This window comes from Quercus robur, chromosome 12 (genome assembly GCF_932294415.1).
Source record: "Quercus robur chromosome 12, dhQueRobu3.1, whole genome shotgun sequence".
In the NCBI taxonomy this organism is placed as follows: domain Eukaryota; kingdom Viridiplantae; phylum Streptophyta; class Magnoliopsida; order Fagales; family Fagaceae; genus Quercus; species Quercus robur.
This window is the reverse complement of record NC_065545.1, coordinates 539982-563079: the sequence shown is the minus strand read 5'-3', so window position 1 is coordinate 563079 and position 23098 is coordinate 539982. Positions and strand designations below refer to the sequence as shown.

At 35.6% G+C, this 23098-nt stretch overlaps 3 protein-coding genes across 4 annotated transcripts; 2 read left to right on the top strand and 1 right to left on the bottom strand.

The window, feature by feature from the left end:
- Positions 1-2631: 2631 nt before the first annotated feature.
- Positions 2632-4045, top strand: LOC126710379 (dirigent protein 17-like). The gene is made up of 3 exons (XM_050410800.1): positions 2632-2748; positions 2913-3019; positions 3855-4045. The coding sequence occupies exons 1-3, from the start codon at positions 2641-2643 to the stop codon at positions 4030-4032; spliced, it is 393 nt and encodes a 130-aa protein (XP_050266757.1). The 5' UTR covers positions 2632-2640; the 3' UTR covers positions 4033-4045.
- A 2882-nt stretch (positions 4046-6927) lies between these two features.
- LOC126708795 (histone acetyltransferase GCN5) lies at positions 6928-15946 on the top strand. Its single transcript, XM_050408733.1, has 13 exons — positions 6928-7723; positions 7850-7914; positions 8022-8102; positions 8641-8712; positions 9408-9576; positions 10074-10117; positions 10357-10456; positions 11235-11303; positions 12473-12527; positions 13221-13339; positions 14124-14217; positions 15295-15436; positions 15541-15946. Exons 1-13 carry the CDS (start codon positions 7121-7123, stop codon positions 15605-15607), a joined length of 1680 nt encoding a protein of 559 aa, XP_050264690.1. The 5' UTR covers positions 6928-7120; the 3' UTR covers positions 15608-15946.
- Positions 15947-16718: 772 nt separating this feature from the next.
- On the bottom strand, positions 16719-21150 carry LOC126708947 (light-inducible protein CPRF2-like). 2 transcript variants are annotated; one of them, XM_050408976.1, is made up of 6 exons: positions 20526-21150; positions 20342-20432; positions 19206-19416; positions 18868-18943; positions 18649-18774; positions 16719-17389 (listed from the first exon to the last, which is right to left on the bottom strand). In XM_050408976.1, the coding sequence occupies exons 1-6, from the start codon at positions 20865-20867 to the stop codon at positions 16940-16942; spliced, it is 1296 nt and encodes a 431-aa protein (XP_050264933.1). In that variant the 5' UTR covers positions 20868-21150; the 3' UTR covers positions 16719-16939. The 2 variants fall into 2 exon arrangements, with proteins under 2 accessions (XP_050264933.1, XP_050264934.1); XM_050408977.1 differs by having other exon boundaries at positions 19206-19353; positions 20526-21145.
- Positions 21151-23098: the final 1948 nt, after the last annotated feature.

Sequence of the window (23098 nt, the reverse complement as noted above, 5' to 3'; positions counted from 1 at the left end):
TGTGTATGAACGTGCATCATTTGTTGGGTAATGATACAGTTAGTTAATTGTGTAAAATTTTTGAGATATACGCAAAATTTTTGGAAACTCTCTTTCTTTTGAGAGAGAAAAACTCTTGGTGCATTGTTAGCACTTATGTGCTATTGTAAGACCAAGGCTCCTTGGTTTCACTACGGGTTCCACTCTTGGCTTGAGCCTCTCTCTATTCTTTTAAAGGGTTTTCTCTGCTCCTTTCATGGGTTTTTTTGGAGCCCTTTGTGGTGGGCTCGGAGGCTTTTACTGTCCCCTAGGTAGGTCTCAAGTTGGCCTAGTGGGTTATGGGGGTGGACTCTCTCTTTGAATTTGGGTTTCCCCTAAGTGAATCTTATGGTTTTGAGATGTTTTCTTGGAGAGCTTTGGATTATATTGTTTCTCAATATGCATTGATACTTTTCCCTAGTTCTGTAAGAGATTTGTAGGTTTTTCTTTGAGAGTTTTTTTTTCCTTCTTCTCTCCTAACCTATACTGTTCTTGTATTTTTTTTACTTGTATTTATTTTATTTTAGTAATAAAAATTTTGCTTTATCACCAAAAAAAAAAAAAATCATACTGACATATATTAGAGTGTCAATATACACCTAAAATCTTCTACCTACCTTTTGATGTTATTAGATCATCTAAATCCCCTTTTCTTCATATGGAATAGTAATGCGCTCATCATTCATTAATTAAAAAAAAGAGGGAGTAATGTGTGCATAAAAAAAACCAAACCAAAACATAATTTTTCTATTGGTGAAAATAATTATTGTTATTGAATGCTATCTTTACTAAATTCTTCTTTCTAATAGTGGTTTAGGATAACGGTTATACTTGGTGTGGAATGGAACTACCCACTTCCAAAGCACTAAATTTTCACATTTGTGTCAAATATATTGAAAAGCAAGTGTGGCTCTTGATTATCTATAGTGTTATCAAGTAGGAGAGGTAAGGATGGAGATTGTAGATGAAATCAAGGGGAAGAAAAAAGTTTGGTGATGAGTTCAAATTAGGCAATTAATATGTCAGCATTGAATTATCCATTTTTGAGAGATATACATCTGCCTCACTAGGGTTAGGGTTTTCAAGAAGCAACGGGTATATACCTTAGTAATTATATGACTGCACTAGTAACATAGTCATCAATGATGCTACCTTGTACTTAATTCATGTGCTGACTGATATGATAACTTTTCCTTAAAACTTACCTTCAGCATCAATAAACATGTTTTATTATGCAGACCAATGACATCACTGTGCCATTAGCATGGTATTTCAGAAATAGGAACTGATTTTGCACACCTAAAAGCCATCTTTCTAACTTGGCCCTATATAAAAGAGGCTGTCATCTAATATATTGTTTAATAGCATAAACATTTTGATTTATTTTCTATCTCAAGCATGGTTTAGAGTCTGATAGGTTTGGAGAATCTCTAGCAATAAAAATCTTTCCAATTTTTGGTGGTAATTCCTAGCCTAGCATGATTATGAAAATGTGGTATTTGAGTGATAAACTTTGTCTTGATACTGGATGTGGTATTACTAGATATGCAATTAATTAAAGGCAGTATGGCACCAAATTCCTTGTAGTTTAATGTAATACTTCTTGCTATTTGAAAGTTTGTAATTAAGTAAGGTATTATAAATTGAGCATACTACATTATAGAGTGGGGATTGATTCAGTTGTTTCATTTATATTTAAGCATTCATTTAACCCCTACATCATGGACCTCATTTTATATAGAGGTGGCTGTGATTCAAAGTTCAAACTACAAACTTTATGGAGGTGGCCTATCCATTTTGGCTTTCTAATTTATTGAATGCTTCAAGTGACACAAACTAGTTAAAACTTTGCTTTCATACTTGTTTGCTTAAGGGAAGAGATACTACTATATATGTTTGTGCCATGAAAGCCCCGGGGGTGGGGGGGCATATTTATTTTATTTCATACATGATTGTTGTAAATGCATCTCACAAATTTTTTTTATGTGATTATTATGTCATAATACTTTGTGAGTGTGCCATACAGCACAATTTTTGTATAAAACTTCGGGTATACATAACGTGAGTCTTTGCTTCTAAATCCTCAGGTTGTTTTCAGGTCATTATTTAATTATTATTATTATTATTATTAATTTTGCTAGTAAATTCTAAACTCCTTCAATATATGTGAATTGATATAGGCATGATCACAAAAATTGATATGCATTTTTGTTACTCATACTGGTACAAGTTAACTAGTGTAATTCTTTCCATTCCAGTTTGTTGTCCCAAATATCTCAAGAATCTATAATTGAATTTGCATATATTGATATAATCAAGTATGCTCTTTACATTTTGATAATAGAAGACCCCTCAGATTCTGAAAGTTCATCAAACGAAGTTCTCAGCACCTTCCTTAAGAAAAATATTACAAAGAAAGGTAAAATTGGAATTCAGGGAACTTCCACAATGTTTGGCAAAAAGCGTAGTGACCGTGAATTTGCTCCAACTTCAGGAACTATGGTCAAAATTGAAATCAAAGTAAGTTAAGACAAATTATTTTTCTGTTTTGAGCTATGGTGTTGCAAACTTATAAAAACTTAGATGTGTTTATATTATCTTTTTCAGAATGGTAAGACACAGATGGTTTCAGATAACAGATGGATTGGGGCAATTGTAACTAAGGTATTTGATGGTGTGAGATACATTGGCCAGGTTACAAGTTATGAAGTTGAAACTGGATGGTTCAAGGTTTGAGCTTTTCACCATACTATTTTTATGAATGCCCTAATTGTTTATTATATCTCTAATTATTTTGAGACTATAGGGTCTTTACATTCTTGTTCAACTATTCATTTTATTTATCTATTTATTTAGTTATTATCCTTTGCCATTATGAATGTTTCTTTGTGCAGGTTGTCTATGAAGACAATAGCTACGAGGAAGTGGCTGAGGAAGAAATACCTCAAATATTAGCCCCTCCTGACCTCATTCGTAGCTACTATAACCGTGCAGCGATGGGGTAATTAAATTTAAATGACTAAATCTTCAAACCTACCATGCCTTTTTACTTTAGAGATTAGAGCCTAATTAATTGTAGTCTGAGTTTAGAGTTACACTTCTTGAATATTAGTATTATGATATTATGCAGTTATTTAAGTATTTAGTAATCTTTGTTGATCATATATGAAACACTTGGTTCCTTTCCAAAATTTTTACATATTCTTACATTTCAAGAGGTAAACAAGTTTATCACTCTGCTACAATATGTATCTCTAAGTTTTATATATTCTTCCCCCTCAAAAAAAAAAAAAAAAAGGTTTTATATATTCTTGCATTTGAAGAGGTAAACAAGTTTATCATTCTACTATGATTTGCATCTCTAGGTAGTCTTGCGAATGTGAGGCTTAGTGATGCAAATGCATTAGTAATTTAGAGTATTTTATTATTTAATAGCACCTGCATTTACAAACTCAACACTCCTCATGTAAAAAAATCAAACATTTTTCCAGAGTTATTATTCTTGTTTAATAACATATTCATTTGTTTCTAGCTTACATGTTGAAAGCATTTCATGTCATAATTATAGATTTTATATTCTTTTTTTTTTTTTGGGGGTTGCTCCACCAATAGATTTGATATCCATTTAGTGAAGAAATTTTATTTCCTTTCGAGATAGTGCTATATATAAGAATATTCGATCTTCCATCTTGAAATTGCATATTTTCCTCTATGGTGTTAGAACTTCATAGATTTCCAGGTTTGACTAGAAGACAACTTAATTGAAGCCACTATTTTTTTTGGTAATCATTGAAGCCACTATTTCTGTTATTATATAACACCTTTAAAAACAATAGTGGTAGGCCAAGGAAGTCATCATATAGGAGGAAGAAAAAGCCTGCACAAGAAAACAAAGTACCCACTCCTCCAAGGCTGACGAATTCAGCTAAAAAGGCCAAAACACCTAAGAAGGTCAGCACATATGTTCCTCTTGCAATCAGGGAGAAAAAGAAGGATTCCTACTATTGGTATTAGTATTGCATTTACTTATCAGGTTAGACCGTAATTTCTTACGAGCAAAATTCTAAAACTAATATAAATTTTATTATAAAAAATTTATAAACTGACGTAATTAACAAACTAACAATGAATGTGATTAATGCGAGATTTATAACATTACTATTTTTTACTATTTATTTGTCCAAAATTTATTATGATGCAAGACAGATTGGTTCTAAATTATTGATTGTTTTTTTTTCTCAAATATAGGTTCAAGAATGAGAGTAACTGAGGCCGCGAGGGAAACAAAAACAATGGAAAGGTCTTCAATGACTGCTGCTTATTCCATATATACCTTTTTCGACTCATCTTCTCACTCTGTTTAGGGACCAAACTAAAGTATTGGAACTAAATAAGTTATGTTTATTTTTCTTTCTTAATTTCAGACCAACTAATAACTCTTTGGTACCGACTAAGCATACTAATACTATGTGTTAGTGGTACATCTTATCTAGATATTAATGTTTTGAGACATTATAAAGTATATTTAAAATATATATTAGGATGCATGAACTTTTTATATAATACCTTATGGCTCGTACTGATTGGATACTTGTAGAAGTCCTTTATTTTTATCTCCCTGCCCCATTCATCATCTAAAACAAGTGTAATATCCCAATTTGATTGATTGTGTGATGTGTGTGGATGTGTGATGAGTCCCACAACGGGTATTTACTGGGTAGATCTGATTAACAATTACAGGGAGCCTCAATTATGACTAGTCCTTTTGAAGTATAGTGCAGATGTGACTAGCGCTTTTCCTTAAGTCGTTACATATAGTATTAGAGTCGGCCTGATGCTATACACAGATAATAATATCCTTGCTACACATATCCCTAATATAGAAATTAAGAAATACTTTTTTCGGTTGATCAGATTTGAGAGGGTTCCTCTTTTTCTTTCCTTTATAGTACATCCTTATAAAGGAGAAATAAAAATATAAAGTTTGAAACTTTGAATTACGTATAAACCCAATAATATTTTGGGTTAGGAAACTTTCCATCCTATCAACCAGTTGAGACCAACCATATGTCAGCTTTGGTTTAACAGTTAGGTTTAGAAAAAAAAAAAAAATCCCTGACAAAATATTAATCAAATGTATGGAGAATGCCTGAAAAATAGAATTATTTTCCTTTTTGTTTTTTATTCTTGTTAAGAGCATTAGCATCAGAAGATGCTAAAGCCATATCTAAGGGTATTTTAGCATAAATGCATCAAATAACCACTGCATCAAAGAATGCTATAAGGAAGTATTGCAAAATTATTTAGAATTGTGCTACAGTACAATTCTAAAGATAGAATAGTACTGTAGCACAATTGTATAAGGTATATTAATTTTTTATTCCTTTCTTCTGACTCTCTCTCTCCCTTTGTTTCTCTTCATTCCTCTCCCCAACGGCTCTCTTCTCTCTCTCATCACGTCTCTCTCTCACCACAACGGCTTCTCTCTCTCATCACGTCTCTCTCTCACGGTGGGCTTTTCTGGCGTGGGTCGTGGGTCCGGCGTGGAGGTGAGACTGGGAAGTCCGATCGGCGTGGTATGGTGGCGATTTTTGGGTATTTTTGATTTGCAGCGGCGACTTTTGGGTTTCCGGTGTGGTTTGCAGCGGCGAGATCGGTTTGTAGCTGGGTTTGTGTAAATTTTGACTTGATTTTTTTTTGTGGGTCATCTTGTGGATTTGGAATTTGCTATTGGTTTGATTTGATTTTGGGATGGATTTTTTTTTTGGTGGGTTCATGGTGGTGGTGTTGGGGGTCGCCGTGGTAGTGGTGGTGGTGGAAGGGGGTGGGGTTTTTATTATGGGTCATATGTGGGTTCGTGGTGGTGAAGGTGGGGGCTTGCCGTGGAGATGGTGGTGGCCATGGGTTTCTGGGGTTGCCGTGGGGTGGTGGCGTGGTGGAAGGGGGTGGGGTTTTTATTATGGGTCATGTGGGTTCATGGTGGTGAAGGTGGTGAAGGTGGGGTGTTACCGTGGAGATGGTGGTGGCCATGGGTTTCTGGGGTTGCCGTGGGGTGGTGGCGTGGTGGAAGGGGGTGGAGTTTTTATTATGGGTCATGTGGGTTCATGGTGGTGAAGGTGGTGAAGGTGGGGTGTTGCCGTGGAGATGGTGGTGGCCATGGGTTTCTGGGGTTGCCGTGGGGTGGTGGCGTGGTGGAAGGGGGTGGAGTTTTTATTATGGGTCATGTGGGTTCATGGTGGTGAAGGTGGTGAAGGTGGGGTGTTGCCGTGGAGATGGTGGTGGCCATGGGTTTCTGGGGTTGCCGTGGGGTGGTGGCGTGGTGGAAGGGGGTGGGGTTTTTATTATGGGTCATGTGGGTTCATGGTGGTGAAGGTGGGGGGTTGCCGTGGTGATGGTGGTGGCCATGGGTTTCGGGTCTGAGGTTTCTGGGTTGCTGTGTGGGTTGCTGTGAGGTTTCTGGGTTGCTGTGTGTGTCTGGAAGAGAGCTGAAAATGGAAGAGAGGAGAGAGATGAGAGAGAACAGATATAATTTTGATATATATTATTTTATTTTGTAAATATATTATTTTAATGAGTGAAAGAGGAAAATAGAAGTTTGGGATGTGGAGGTATTGTAAAATAAGATGGTATAATGATAAAGTGAGTTTTTAGAATTGTAAAATAGAATAGCATTAGCATTTCCCAATGCTAATGCTCTAACCAAACCGAGCCTTGGCCTAAGGTGCTATTCTTTTTTGGGCCTCAGTAATTCAAAATATGTTTGTTCTGAATTTTTTTGCTTCATGGGCCACTTGCTCCCTTACCCCATTTAAAAAAAAAAAAAAAAAAAAAAAAAATGGCAACTAGGACTAATAATATAGGAGACAGTGCCCATTAGTTTTATCCATATAAAAAACGACGTCGTTTGAGGTTGAGAAATGAAATTAATGGCAAATTCGTAAATTGTGCACGTTCGTCGTCATTCTCGTTCAGTTCCTACCTCTGCAAATTGAACTTCAAAGTTCGAACCCTAAACTCACTGAGCGAGGTGAGCTCTCTTTAATTATAAACGTTTTTATAACACTGAGTGACACAGAGTCGAGTCGACTCGGCCGAGTCAAAAATGGACACGCACTCGTCGCACCTCACAGCGCCGAACCGCTCCCGAAGCTCTCAGTCTCCATCTCCGTCTCACTCCTCCGCCACCTCCTCCATCCACAAGCGCAAGCTCGCGTCTGACGACCACGCTCCCCCTTTCCCTCCCTCCTCCCTCTCCGCCGACACTCGCGACGGCGCTTTGACCTCCAACGACGACCTCGAGAGCATCTCCGCCCGCGGTGGCGGCGCCGACTCTGACTCCGACGACGATTCCGACGAGGAAGCCCCCGAAGCCGCAAACGCCGAAGACTCCGACGAAGACGACTCCTCCATTCGCACCTTCACCACAGCTCGCCTCGACGCCGCCAACGCGGGTGGAGGCTCCGGCTCGGCTCGCAACACGAAGATCAAGACGGAGAATTTGAGCTCCTCCGCCACGGTTAAGATCGAGAATTCGGATGGCACGAAGGACGGTGGGGCCCAGGGGACCGGTCCGGCGGGTCCCACAGCTCCGGCCGGAAGCTCGGTGCCTGGAATCGTTGTTAAAGAAGACGCCACGAAGATCTTCACTGAGAACATTCAGACCAGTGGAGCTTATAGCGCCAGAGAAGAAAGTTTGAAGAGAGAGGTAAGTCTCTCTCTCTGTGTCCGTGTCCAATTTTGAATCTTTGTTTGGAAAATTAAAGTTAAAAAGTGATTGATTCAATGAATTGAGAATAGAAATGGTGTTTGTGGGATTTGGAAATGAGTGCAGGAAGAGGCAGGAAGGCTCAAGTTTGTGTGTCTAGCAAATGATGGAGTTGATGAGCATATGGTTTGGTATTCTATTCCTCTTTGGCTCAACCAATGGAAGAAACAAAAGGATTCTAAGAGTTTTAGTGATTTAGTGCAAGTGTGGATTTTGAATTATGTTTGTGGTTTCTCAGGTTGATTGGATTGAAGAATATTTTTGCAAGGCAATTACCTAACATGCCTAAAGAGTACATTGTCCGCCTTGTTATGGATAGGTAATGTTGTGCACGTCAATTCAATTGCAAACATTCTTCATTAGTTCTCTTTATGAGTGGTCTTTTGTGTTGAGTTTCACAGATATTAACTCCGTTCATTCCTTCTACTTCGTGACTATTTTCATGAGTTAGTTTCGTCTTAATAAAATTATATTTACCTATACAAAAAAGAAGGTAATGTTGTGTGAGGTTGATGCATACATTCAAAGGTATCATACATATGGAATGCTGTGTGAGGTTGATACTGTTATTGTGTGGATCTATGTGCCGCTTTTATGGCCTGTATCATCTGATTTTTCATGTTGTTATGCTTTTAGGCTGTCAATAGTTGATTCACCTCCAAAGTGATGAAAATTTAGGGTGAAACTGTGTATAAGCTGAATTTATTTAAAATTTCCATACATTAGCTCAGAAGTTGAAAACATATTTGGGAATATGATTTTTTTTTCCCTTTAAATTTATGTACATCTCTCTGATATTTAGTTTTTTGTTTTTTTGGGGGGTGTTTTAATTTGCTTTTTTCATTGAATTTCTACAGAAGCCATAAATCTGTAATGGTTATCCGACGTAATTTGGTTGTTGGTGGTATCACATATCGCCCATATATCAGGTAAATTTCATTTTAATTTCATCCTTATTATTGCTTATTTGTTTTTACCCTTTTGGTATCATTTACAGGTAGAATTTCCTACATATAGTTGCTCTATTCTGTAGCAATATTACATTTGTAATAGTGATTTTTATATTTTATTTGTTCTTATAATTCTTTGCACAGCTGAGGTTGTCATATTTGTAACAATATGCCCACTTATTTGAAGTATTTTAAGCACAAATAAATGAGTGTAGAAGGTGGAGCACTTTCCTTGCACATTTTCATCCTTGCCTCCTGTGTCTATCCTGCTGTTTCATGTGCTTTCTTATTTCCTAATTTCATTCACTCCTGAAGTTCTTTCTATATGTTTAATTAGCTCATCTTCCTATCTTTGTAGAGGTCAAGCAAAAAATGCATTTTTTTGGCTTTAAATCTTCCTTGTAATATGATCACACTTATCTCGCAATCATCTGGGCTTGATTTTATTAGCAACAATCATGATTATCAGGAGTATGGCCTTTAGGCCATGAGACCAATTCTAAGTTTTCACAATGGATCTGGAATTCCTACCTTTTTTGTTTGCTTTGTGCACCTCTTTGATTTAGTATGGGAGCTAGTAAAAACTCTGCAGTAATTTGTTGGTGTTATGGTTTGTTTACGTGACACTTCTTTTACCATATTTAATGAGACTCATTTTCCCTGGAAATTCTCAGCCAGAAGTTTGGGGAGATAGCTTTTTGTGCTATCACAGCTGATGAACAAGTAAAAGGTTATGGCACCAGGCTGATGAATCACTTAAAACAGCATGCACGTGATGTAGACGGGCTAACTCATTTTCTGACATATGCTGACAATAATGCTGTGGGCTATTTTATCAAACAGGTATTGTTATCTATCTTTTTGTGTGGTCGTTCTGGTACTTCAGGGTTTTATTACTTGTTTAAACTAAAAAAGGCAAAACCCTTTTTTTAATTAATAAATGTTTTGACTTCTCTAGACAGTATGGGTGATGATCTGCTGATTAAGTCTCTTTGTTTGGCAAAATGAAAAATGAGGGACAGAAAGTTAAAGGAGTAGATAGTTCTTATATGGTTGTTTGTCAGATATAATTCTTGATCAAGTTACTTAGATACAAGGTTAGGTTTAGTTTAAACAAATGCTACATATGTAATAAAGATTAGATATTGGTTGGATCATTCATCTGACTTTTTAAACTGCTATTTTATCATCTATAATAATTATCTCCATAAATGGCTCCTTAAGGAATTCTGGGATCATCTTGATGTTAATGTTTTGGCATAGTTTTGCTCAACTGTTTCTTTTTGTATTTCTTTTTATTTATCAATAATGCATTGAATTTTATATTCTTTTACCTGTAGGGTTTTACCAAAGAGATCCACTTGGAGAAAGATCGATGGCATGGGTATGTCTGAAAACATCTCCTTGCTTAAGACTGTAGAAAGTTAATTTTCACATCTACGTTATTTTTTAAGCCTTTTTAAAACCGGTTTATTGTACTATAACGACAGCAATGCTAAAATTTTCTTTCCAAGTTCATATGCCTCACCTCCCGTGAAAACCTGCTTCAGATGTATTGAATTAATTAAGATGTTCCATTCTATTTGTTTCTAGTATATTTATTAGAATTTCCTTAGCATCCAGGTATATAAAAGATTATGATGGAGGAATCCTTATGGAATGCAAAATTGATCCAAAGCTTCCATACACAGATTTGTCAACTATGATTCGCCGTCAGAGACAGGTAAGATGAATATCTTCTTAGTCACTCTGATTGTTTTTGGTTTGCATAATCAAAGTGAATGAGTTTATATGATAAGTAATTATAGATGAAATTATAGAGCAAAATATTGTCTGCCATTGCTCCAAACTACTTTGGGTCTTATTTTTACCACTTGAACTTTTACCTTGTTATCTGCCCCTGGAAAATTATGTTACTTCCACCTTTTGTTTTTGCCTAGACCTTGCACTGTAAATTTGTTGAACTATTTAAATACCATCATTTTTATGGAGTGTTTGGAGAGTGCTATTGGTCTTCCTCTCTAGCTTCCTTTTAGTTCTCTACATGATTCTTCTTCTCTTATCATTGAAATGCTGGAAATTCCAACCAATTCTCTACTAAAAGAAAGTTGCATAGCTGAGAGGAAATAAATACATAGACGAGGGAAAAGTTGGTTGTTATTACAGATAACATTGCCTCAGGCAAAGCCTTTAGATTTTAACGTTTGAATATTTTGATCTCAAGTTGTCAAGGTATTTTCAAACTTGGAAAGCAAAATGAAAGAAAAACCCAAACATCTGTACCTTTCAACCCGGACTTGCAAGTTCTTTATTTATTTATTTATTTTATTTTATTTTTTTTTAAATCAGTTGAAAGTTGCTAACAGTTATCTTTCTGGTCAAACTGTTGCTTCTGAATTCATTGTCCTCTCTCTCTCTTCCTGTTTTCTGATGTACTATATTATCTCATATTCTAACTTCTAACTGTAATCTGAATTATATTGTTGTCTTTGTCATGATAGGCAATTGATGAAAAGATAAGAGAGCTCTCAAACTGTCACATCGTTTATTCTGGAATTGATTTTCAGAAGGTATAATATAATATCATTTCTGGATGCCCTGAGCTCTCTTATTGATACATACTATATGCTTCTGATGGTTTTGTAGGATACATGTTTAGCATTTCAGTGTGTTAATTGCTAGTTGTTTCAACTGAATTCAGTTTGCATGAATATCTAAAAGTAGATTAGACCTTTACATGCTTAGAGCACCTTCATGAAGTCGGTACATGATAACATGACCAAGATGAATTTGCAATTTCCATGATTAAACAGTAATAATGCAATATGCCTATGTGATGCACGTGTTGATTAAAATCATATGTAAATTAAAGAAGGAAAACACTACTAATGTTGTCAAAATTGAACAATAAAATGGTGATAATAAATTTAAAAAAAAAAAAACCATGTTACACGACAGAAACATATGATGTAAAACTATGTTTTTATCTAAAACCAAAAATTATTTTATAGGATTTAAATAATTCAAAATAAATAATGAGACTTCTTTTGATAAGGTTTGTGAAATTTTTTGCAATAAAGTTTTGAATGCAGTAGTATTAATATAATTTCATGATGAAATTCCCCCATCCCCCAACTATCTAATAATCCAAGAACCCAGAATAACCGCACAAATTTACCAGTTCTCATTTCTTTACTTATATTAAAAATAATAATAATAAAAAATCATGAAATTATCTTAATAATTTTAATGAATTTATAGTGAGCCAAATGTCAAAAACATGTTATATGATATATAACACTTAAATTGAACCGCATGGCATAACGTGACATGTTTATTTTATTACATGGCACATGTAAAACCCAAATTTTATAATATCGCATAAGATTTATAAGTTCAATTTTTCCTTCCTAATATATACTTCAAGCTATATCAAAGCTGTTTCTCAGAAACTGTTAAAAATTTGGAAAGTGCCAATGTGTCTAAACTAGAATGAAATCTTACTACCTTTTTTTATGATGGAACTATATACTAGACACCCAAGGAGATCCTCTGAATCATCTAGATGCATGTCAATAGCAAAGTCTGATACGCAGACAGTTGTCAACACACCTTCTAAAAAGTTTGTTCTTTTTAATTTTTTGTTTTTAAGGTGATATGCTTTATTTCCAAAATTATTATGTTAAAATGATGTAAAAAAGTGTCATACCTAGTTCTGATGGAGAACATGTTTGTTCAGAAAGAAGCTGGTATTCCCAAAAAAATCATCAAAGTTGAGGATATTCCAGGATTGAGTAAGTTTTTTTTAGCTTCCCCTCTTTTTCAGTTTATTTGCTTGGCATTTGCTTCTTATGGTACTTATGGGAAATTCAGTGCATCAAATAACATTTATAGTTCCAGTGCTCTGTCTTCTGGCTCAAAATTATTTACCCTTCACAAGTTTTTTTTCTACTGTTTTTTTTCAATTTTTTGGCTGATTAGCTGTACTGAGTTTTTTATGGAATGCTTCATATAGAGGTATCTCCTTTCCGTTTTTGCTGTTATACGGTAAAGTATGGATCTATCTATCAGATATTGCCCATCAAAGTAAAAAATTTCCAATCTAAGCATTTACAAGAGAGAATATCATGTAGTAGTTGAATAAAACCTTGCTAATAAAGGTTAAATAGATTGTTATATGTTCTTGTCCTTGTCACTACAGTTAAGGATGAGATACATAATTTTATTCAATTCAAAACATAAACTTATAAATAAATAAAAAATAAAAAAAAACATAAACTTATAATTAAATTGAGAGCATATTTTGGCTGTTTATGCTATGCTGTAGTTATCAACTTAGATATGTGAATAATGGTCTTGCTGATTCAATTTTTTATATCAGTCTAATTTTGCAATTTATGAATCTAGATGCTACTTGAGTGTTTTTTGCATTGTTTCATGGAGTATCAAAGTGTTAATTAGATGTTTGTGGTTTATTTTGATAATAGGGGAGGCTGGGTGGACCCCTGATCAGTGGGGCCATTCACGGTTTAGAATTGTAAGCGCTTCTACAGACAGTGTCACTCATCAAAAACATCTGACTGCATTCATGCGCTCGCTTCTAAAGGCAAGTTTCTAACATCTTTTTCTCACTTTTTTTATTTTTATTTCTGTAATACTTATACTCTTACCAAAAGAAGAATTTATTCATGTAAGCTTTGGAGATACTACAACTATCCAACAGATATTGCAACTTCTATAGAATTAATGTTAAACTAAGTTGCAAAAATAAAAAATAAGAAGGAAGCAGAAAAACATAGTCATGACATGATTGCAAAGAAAACGCATTTGTTTGCCACTTCTAAATCAACTTGAATTTGACCTGAGGTTGCAAGTTAATGTCCCTCCTTCAAGGATGTTGTCCTACTTTTCTCAGATCTATGCCCTGACACAGTCATTTGTGCTTCAGGCACTTAGCTTCAAGGCATGCATGTAAGTGAGAGGGTCAATCTGGTACCCTCTTTAGAAGAGTGAGTGACTACTGATAATTAAATATACATATTCATGCCTTTGTGCTCTGCAACAATTAAATAAATACCTATTTTTCTATAATGATTTACTAAATTGACTCCTGAACTAAAACTATCTAAATGCCTTTATTTCATTCAAAATTTCATATGAAGTTTTCTCTATGATGTGTAGGACCCACCAGATCCTAGGATGACTTGTGGGAAGTTGTCTTTTGTGCTTTCAGTGTGAATATAATAAAATTTGCAGAACTTGTCATAGAATTCAGAAATGAAAGTGTGCTTGCAAATTTCCTTTTTTTTCCCTTAACATCTCCTTCTGTGGCTTGATTGTGCTTGTCAATATTTATTGGAATCTTACCAAATGGGTTTTCATTTAAGCAGTCGCTGAATGACCATGTTGATGCTTGGCCATTCAAGGAACCAGTTGATGCACGAGATGTCCCCGACTATTATGACATCATCAAAGATCCAATGGGTAAGAACTATTGCTTTGGTTCTGGTGCAATACCGTCCAATGGCTCATAACAAAAGTTAAGAGTTAACTTTTTGTTGGTAGGCATTGGGTAGGATACAAAAAGGTAAAAAAAAAAATATATATATATATATATTTTTTTTTTAAGTTAACTTTTTTACTTTTTGAATCCAATGGCTGATAACAAAATAAATAAATAAAGAAATATGAGCCATCGGATGGTATTGCATCTGGGGCAATTTATTGCTCCAAATCCGAATCCCACATTTATATATTTCATCTTGACAAACTATCATATGCATCATATTCATTTCCTTGGATTACTGAAACTGTTTTGGTCATGTTTTTATGAACATTTACTCATTGCCTCTTTGAAACAATGGATATTTCTAGTTTTGTCAATGCCTGAAACAATTGTTTCTTCTCCACCTTACGATATTTCATGTGAGGTTATAGCTATTCTACCATTAGAGTTTAATTTTCATGTGAGGTTACTATATCATTAGAGTTGACAATTTTAACTGAGGTTTTATTATTATTATTATTTTTTATAAGTAAAAAAAAAGGTTAAATGTCTTCAAACTTGTAATTAGCTTGAAATTATCTATATAACACCTAGAAGGGTAACTCAAGTTTTTTCGTTCTTGTAAAATTTTAGACATACTGAAAATTAATGTAATAAAGGTAGTGCGGGACTATAATATTGAATTAACAAGCTTTCTTAGTCGTCAATGGGTGTCCACGTCGTATTAATACAACCCCCAACGCCTTCCTCTCCTGCTCTCCCTGCTTCATTGATGACGTTCATTCACTAAATCACCATGATGTTGGGAAATTTGTCAGTTTTATTTGTTCCAAATCTATTCTTGCCATACTCTTCAAGCCATAATAAATGAAATCTTGATGATGTTGAGTCCTTCCAAAACCAGTTTTTCAGTAACTATAGCAAAGTACACTAAAACCAAAAGCTATGATTGCTTATGCCCTATGTACTTTCTATTGAAAAACCCATAAAAGAAACTAATCTTGTGCATTTTTGTCAAATATGTGATACTTTCATGGATTGTCAACCTACTATAGATCTGAAGACAATGTCGAAGAGGGTAGAGTCCGAGCAATATTATGTAACATTTGAGATGTTTGTTGCGGATGTTAAAAGGATGTTTGCCAATGCTCGCACCTACAACTCCCCCGAGACCATTTATTATAAATGTTCAACCAGGCATGGCATAGTGCTCTATTCCTTATTCAAATCTTTTCCTTTTGTTTTTTTGTTTTGTTTTTCTTTAAATCCTCACTATTCTGACTACGGTAGACTTTTTGCAGGTTGGAATCCCATTTTCAAAGCAAAGTTCATTCAGGTCTCCAATCAGTTAACAAAATTCAGCAGTAACGGATTCCATATATGTAGTACTCTTTTCTGAAGTATATCTGCATGTGGATCATGTCACTCATGGGTCACGATGATTTTTTTTCTTGTTCTATGAGGTTCACATAATGGGTGGAATACCATACGTGGAGAATCACTCTGCTACAATGGCCAATGGTCACTCCACCAAGTCCAATCACAGGACAACCAACTCAGCTATTATCATTGTAGGAAAACAGCTTTAGGATGAATAATGGAATTGTTTCTTGCCGACAGATATTTATGTATTATGTAGTTACAATTGTCAAATTAATTTGTAAAATTTTCCGTAAAATTAATAGTAGCTGTAATACTTTTCTGAAATGCAATATTGTGTTACAGAAGATAATTGCTTGGGTGAAGAGGGGAGCAGAGAGTTGTGTGAAAAGGATGACCTCCATAGGTTGGACCCGAGGTTTTTTTTAAAGACCTCTTGTTATCTTGAACATCTTGACAGTCACCTCCCCATGACATGGTGGAGTGTGTAAATCTAATACAAATTGCAAAGGAGCATATATATGAATATATCTGCTTGGATAAACCCCCAGGTCAAACCCTGTTCCGATTGTAAAAAGTTTTATTGAAAATGATTCATTTTTTGGAAAACTATTTTTGCAAATTGACTTGTTTACCGTATAGTTGCAGCCTTGAAAATAAACTTGAAATTATTTGATTCACATGGAAAGTGTGTGTTTGGGGAGGAATATTTATTCCTCTCCCTCTTAATTTATTTGTAGATACCTCAAAAGTTACAATGAAGGGTGTCTCAAACCCTATTTCTCCTAAATCCTAATAAAGTAGAGCAGATTATGTCTCTGAATTATAAGGCTCTTGGTTCTCTTAAATTTCACAAACATCCAAATAAGAGGAGGAATGGGCCATTCCCCTACCATTCCCTCTTCCCTTGTTTCTCCCATTATTATGGATGCCTTGAAATATTTTGATGGCCTTTTGAATTACTCTGGATGCCTAATAATATTTTGATGACTTTTGAGACGTATAAGTTCTAAAAGGCAAAAGGAAAGAGAAGATGGGGCACATGAGTGGTGGAATTGTGTTTTCATGAAAAATGGATAGCTTTGAACTTTATGGGATGTAGCACCAACATAAACACTAGTGATGTTCCATGCAATCATTTCAAATTAGCAAAAAAATAAACCTCAATCCATCCATAAATTTCAAGTTATTTAAACTAGAAACTGAAATGTAAAGCCTATTATTTAATTACTCCCATCCAAATTAACCAATAGTGAATAAACTAAATCATAATACTAACAAGAAAGATGCAGTTGAATCAATATCCACATATAATCTGAACTAATACTTATTCTGCTGGTTATTGTTTGCAACTGCACGAGAAAGCTCATTGTCCCAACCAGGCATGGCCCCATCCGAACCAGTGTTTGAGGAAATCTGCTTTTGCACTTGTTGCACGCCAGTTGTGTGCTGCACAGAAGACATTTCAGCGACTCTGCTTCCCCCAATATCTTTATGTTGGTTTCCCATAAGAGGGATTAAGGGGTCAGTGGCAAAATTATTGTCTAATCTCTGGGGATGTGGACCACTATTGCCAACTGTAGGAACCGGCGGCTGGTGAAAGAATTGGTTGTGGTTGAGGTTTGGTGGAATGGGTAAAGAAGCATTTGTAGAGGCATGCACCGGGCTATTGTTGACAAATGGCATTCCTGCACCAGGTATGTTAGCCATCGCTAGCAACAGTGGGTGGAGCCCTGTCACTCGCTTAATTTGTTCTTCAGCCATCTTCACCTGTGAAAATCCATACAATATATTAACAACATATTATTTGTGAAAGTAAAAACTCCATATAAAAATAAAAGTGCAAGCAATTTATTTCAAATCTATTTCATTATATCCATCCAAAATCTCTTATATGAAGCAATTAGAGACTTCAGAGAGGCAATTCCAGGCATGAGACTCATACTAGCATCTTAAGCAGATTTCTGGTATGTGACATAGATACAAGTTGTCAAACAAGACATACTTGATGCAACATGGCAGTCAACATCAGAAGATGTGTCAGCATCCATTCTGTGAAAATAGAATGAGTAGCACGTGATGCAAAAATCACCATCAAAGAATATAAACAAAAAAAAAGGCATTGGAAAATACATCAGACTTATATCCATATTCCATGGTGCAATCATACTACAGAATTGGAAAATTAAGAAGATTGCTCCCAGACAATAGTGCAATAAAAAACAAAACAGAATTATCTATAATCCTATGGAGCCTATTTTGCGCTACTATAAAATATGGACCAAAGCACTGGAAAAACAAGTAGTGTTAGTAATCAGTGACTCTTTCATTTATTCACCGAGGCATGAGTCCAAACCATTCCTAAATTTGACCCTGACCTAACTGGCTTAATTGAGGCAGTGTTATTGACTTTAAATGAAAGATTAAGATGAACACAAGAAAAATCTTGTCTTGACCATAAAATGCTATCACAACTTAGTATTGTAGATAACAATTAAAGATTTATACGGATACATATGAAGACACTCTGGTGTCTGAGTATACATGCCCACTTCAGTATGTATGTTTTTCATTTGGTAATCTTATATACTAGAGGATAATTGTCAAGTATGGTCCAACCACTTAACTCGTAGGACCATAAACTAAACATTGTTCACAATGAGCCAGATGAATATGCCAACAACCATGGAAATAAAAATCAACTTACTTAGTATCACACAACATATGCACAGAGTCCATTCACTTTTCACTCACCAAAAAAAAGCTCTAAGGGATATATTCCTTTACATCCCACAAGAAATAGCATAAAAATTTAATCTCCATAGGATGTTCAAACATTATTAATAATTTTACAATTTTACACTAAATCAAATTTTCATATAACTTCATAGTCACACAGTAACCTCGTTGGCATTTATTTTCAAATAAAGTATAAAACATTACTTTCAAGAGGAACCAGATATAAGCTCATTACAAAAGATATGCAAGTGACCAAAAACTTTCACAATTTGACAACAATGGTGGGTTACCTGTGCTCTCATTGACTCAATTTCAGCTTTTAAAATTCTGTTGTCAGAACCAGATGTGCCACACTTATTTTCCATCTCAGAGAGACGCTTTGATAACGTAGAGTGTTCAACCCTAAGATGACCAACCTATATAAAGCCTTATCACTTCAAAAAAAATCATAAAAACAAGGATATAGATGGTGAGTGAGTTTGTCGTTAACAAGAAACAAAAAGCAGTACCTGTGTCTCAAGTTCACTCATCTGTGCTTGTTTTCTTCGTCTTGAGCGTCTAGCTGATTCTCGATTTGACAGCATCCTAAGTCAAACAACCAACATATCAATTGAAATACGACTGTACTTCCTTTTTGTCTAATACATTAAAAAAAAAAAAAAAAAAAAAAAAAAAAACATAATATGGAAAAGAATCAAATTGAGATGCAGTCCATTTTAAGTATTCATTACAAATGGGATCCTTCTTATGACTAGTACTTAAAATGAGAATAGGAAGAAATCATATATAATTAAGAAACACAAACCAAATGAGTTTAAAGCATAGAAGAAAATTTTTTTGAAGTTACCTCCGGGCACGCTTTGCATCAGCAGGATCCATATTCTCAGTGATCTCCAATTCTCCCTCAAATTCATCATCATCTGAATCATCTCTTGATGATCCACTAGTTGCTTGTATGACTTGAGGTTCTGATCTTCTTTGCAAAGGAGGTAATGCTGGATTTCCAAGAGGTCCACCATCAGCCTCAATTTGTACAATAGGGAAACCATGACCAATACCTATAGTACTAACATACAATTTAATTTACAGGTGTGTGCCCCCGGGGAGAGTCCCCCAACTATATTTGAAAATGTATTGGTTATCCATAAAGATAAAGAGAGCTTTCTTGTAGTTCTGCACACACAAACAGAGTTCTTTAAAAAAATGAAATTAATGTAGTTGTTTTTAATAAAAAGAGCAGCCTCTCACACTCATACTAGAACAAATCTACCATATTGAGGGTATGTTTGGAACTGAGTGAGATGGAGGGAGAGTGACTGACTGACCATAATATACTATAATTTAATTCATTCCACTCCCTATCTCCCTCAACAATTTGAATGGTAGAATCCCCCTATCAGGGACCCTCTCCTGTGTGGACCTCCAATGCATAACGATTGCACCAAAATTGGACCACCGTCTATAAGGCCAGCGGATCATGTGGAGGAAGAAAGTGGCAGTTTCATGGACATGGATATCTATGTGGTGGCTTACATAATGGAGTTGTTGGGAATTGTTGCAGTTCTCTTACTAGTGTAGGGCATGGTTTAACCTCATTGAAATGTCTATTGACAATTGCTACTGTTTTGTAGTGCTTCATTGCCGTAAGTTGCCCAATTCCAGGCTTTCCTAGCCTAATCTTTCCCCATCTCCCTCCATCATTACATAGGCTACGTTCTGGTCTCATTTAGCAATAAGGAACATAGAAATGCATATATAGCTACATTATATATGTCCAAATTGTGGTAACCCGTCCATCATAATGAACTCTACATATTAATTTAACACCTCCAATAATTTTTTCCGATAAAATAACACACATGAGAAAAGGCAGCAAATTGATTTACGATTATGAATTTTCTCATCGAAATCAAACAAAGATTATATATACTATAATAGAATTGAAATCCGTAATTTGATAAGGAAAAGTTGAAAACGCTGTACCATTAGGTTCAGATCCCAATTGAGACGGATTTGGCCGCTTTGCTGGAGTCTCCGCAACATTACCAGTTTCTTCAGGCTTTGAATTCGATCCCTGCAGTCAAAAATTTCCAATACCAAACAAAATCAAAACCGATAATCAGTCAATCATACATGTATATATGAATGTATAGAGAGAAAGAGAGACTCTTTGAGCCACGGCGGCGCAAGCGAGGTCGAGCTTGCTTTTGAGAAATGCACGGTACTCATCGGAATCAACGGCAGCCATCGGAAATGGATTCGACGGCAGATGAAGGAGTTCGTCGAGTTCGTCTGGTTTCGACGAGGACGATTCCACCGGCGAAACCACATCAGCGGAGATCGCCGCAGGAGTCTCCGGAGGAGGAATCTCTGACTCTGTGCACTGCTCGACAAAGTTCATCAACGCCCACTCGGATTCGCTCCGGGTCATCGGACCCGAGCTGATATTGCCGCCAGTGCCGGACCAGAAGGAATCGGCGATTTCGTCTACCGGGAAAACTCTATTCATTGCTCTCGATTGGATTGGATTGGATTCGATGAGAAATGAGTTGTCGAAACTTGCTTTTTGATTCGCTCGCTTTTGGAGCTCAAATTGTAATGGCTGCGCTATTTAAATATGAAAAGGATCGCTGAGAACTTATCCAGTGCTGTAAGAAGCTGGTAATGTAGCGGGGACTCAACCAAATCGCCACGTATGCACTAGTAAGAGAAAAGTAAGCTATTACAGTACACGCTATTGATGTAGGAAGTAGGAACTACTAGGAAGGTGAGTTTTTCTTTGAGATACTTTTTGTAAAAGAGGGAGAGAAGGTATCTTAAGCGGTAAGCAAAAAATGAAAATAATTGATGAAACTTGTGTTAGTTTTAAACTTTTTTTTTTTTTTAAATGATGCGATTATTTTTAATTAATATATTAAATTTCTTAAATCAAACTCTCTATATTTGTTATGGGAAGTTCTATTGTCACAAACTAGTGTATAACTTTGTCCACAACTCGCCCATGTGGCGAGTTGTAGTTGGTGGAGCCGCCAAGTACTCAAGGAGGTCTGGTGGGAAGAAGAAATCCTCAGACACCACCTCTTCATGCGCTTCGTGGACTTCAGAGATCTGTGAATTGGTATCACAAACTTAGAGGAACCAAACCTGGCTGAACGGTTTGCCTTTGTCGCTTGGAGTATTTGGAACAAAAGAAATGCCTCAAGAATGCATGCAGTGTCCCTTCCGTTTCATCTGCTGTACCAGGACATGCGAGAGAGATTACTCGAATTCTGTTTAGCTCAACAGCCTCCCATACCTGAGCTTAGGCCTGCAGGTGCAACACGTTGGTACCCTCCCCAGATATCACAGCACAAAGTCAATTATGATGGAGCACTGTTCAAAGAAATTTGGCAGGCGGGAGTTGGTGTAGTGGTCAGAGACGCAGATGGAAGGGTGTGTGGTGCGCTATCAGACAAAACGGTACTACCCGGAACAGTTGAGGAGGTTGAGGCCATCACATGTAAAGAAGCCGTAAGGTTCGCTCTTCAGCTTGGACTTGCAGACGTGGTGTTTGAAGGGGACTCTGAATCTATCATAAATGCTATCAACTCGGGCACTCCTTGCTACAGCTCTTTTGGTCATATTCTGGAGGATGTGAAAGCTTTGGCTTTGAACTTTGTATCACCTACCTTTATACACATAAAGAGACAAGGGAATGCCGTAGCAGATAGACTGGCTAAGGCTGCTAAAAATATACCTTGTCCCCATGTTTGGTCAAATGACATCCCAAGTGATGTGCAACAGCTTGTTATTCATGACAGTATTCATTGATAAATAAAAGTATTGACTTGATTCTCAAAAAAAAAAAAAAAAAAAAAGGGATGATGGTGGGTCATCCAAAGTTGTGCACTAGTTTGTGACACCAGAATTTTTCATTTGTTATTGTGTGAAAGTGTTTTAAATTTTGCAAATGGACCAAAGTAGACCAAAGTGAACCGAATTTACCGAAATGCTAGGTTGATATAGCTCAAACAAGAGTGTAGCAATAATAAATGTTATTCTTCCAAGTTCAACTTTTAGATATTTTATAGAGGATAAAGTTTGACAATAAATTTAGTTGTAATGTATGAAGTAAGAGAAACTTTGTCCCTATATAAATGATTATTTAACCTTGTCTAGTTGCTTTCCACATACATTGTACGATCCAAGGTGATGTACTACAACTCTAGAAGCTGCAATTTGAAGGTGTCAAATGTGTGGATCATTCCATTCGAAATTTTCTTTCTTTCAATCTGATTTTGAACTTGTTAATTTGAAGAATAATTGCTAGAAAGACCATTTGTCTAGAGTTCTTAATTGGATTTGCTTTTTTTTTTTTTTTTTTTTTTTTTTGAGGAAAAATTTCTTACATTTAAAAGTGTAGTAGAGATCTTTAATGTTTTCTTCAATTTTTAATTGAATTGAAATTATTTTAACATCTTAATTATTCAATTTCACATATGATTGATGATTTGTTGTGAAAATTTCTTAAAATTTTGTTGTGTCCCTAAACTTTCCATTCAAATATGATCAATGATTGGTATCGTTGAGGAGCCATCTGCAATTACTATGACCCTCATTGCCGGTGTAAGAGTTTGAATACTGGTGCCAAAAAAGAAAGGTTATTGCTGTGAACAATTGCTTAAATCAAGGGAAGTATTAACTCACTCACGAGTAATTTTTAGTATTCTCGGAGTATGGAGAATGATACTCCTCCTCTCA

Bases quoted from the DNA above. Each gene is read 5' to 3' on its own strand.
- LOC126708795 (XM_050408733.1), top strand. From the start codon at position 7,121: ATGGACACGCACTCGTCGCACCTCACAGCGCCGAACCGCTCCCGAAGC. The intron at 8,713-9,407 runs GTAAATTTCATT...GGAAATTCTCAG, and splicing joins ACATATCGCCCATATATCAG to CCAGAAGTTTGGGGAGATAG. The intron at 14,218-15,294 runs GTAAGAACTATT...AACCTACTATAG, and splicing joins CATCATCAAAGATCCAATGG to ATCTGAAGACAATGTCGAAG.
- LOC126710379 (XM_050410800.1), top strand. From the start codon at position 2,641: ATGGTTTCAGATAACAGATGGATTGGGGCAATTGTAACTAAGGTATTT. The intron at 2,749-2,912 runs GTTTGAGCTTTT...TTCTTTGTGCAG, and splicing joins TTGAAACTGGATGGTTCAAG to GTTGTCTATGAAGACAATAG. The intron at 3,020-3,854 runs GTAATTAAATTT...TAAAAACAATAG, and splicing joins TATAACCGTGCAGCGATGGG to TGGTAGGCCAAGGAAGTCAT.
- LOC126708947 (XM_050408976.1), bottom strand. From the start codon at position 20,867: ATGAATAGAGTTTTCCCGGTAGACGAAATCGCCGATTCCTTCTGGTCC. The intron at 19,417-20,341 runs GTACAGCGTTTT...TTAGTACTATAG, and splicing joins ATTGGGATCTGAACCTAATG to GTATTGGTCATGGTTTCCCT. The intron at 18,944-19,205 runs GTAACTTCAAAA...TGTTTGACTTAG, and splicing joins GATGCAAAGCGTGCCCGGAG to GATGCTGTCAAATCGAGAAT.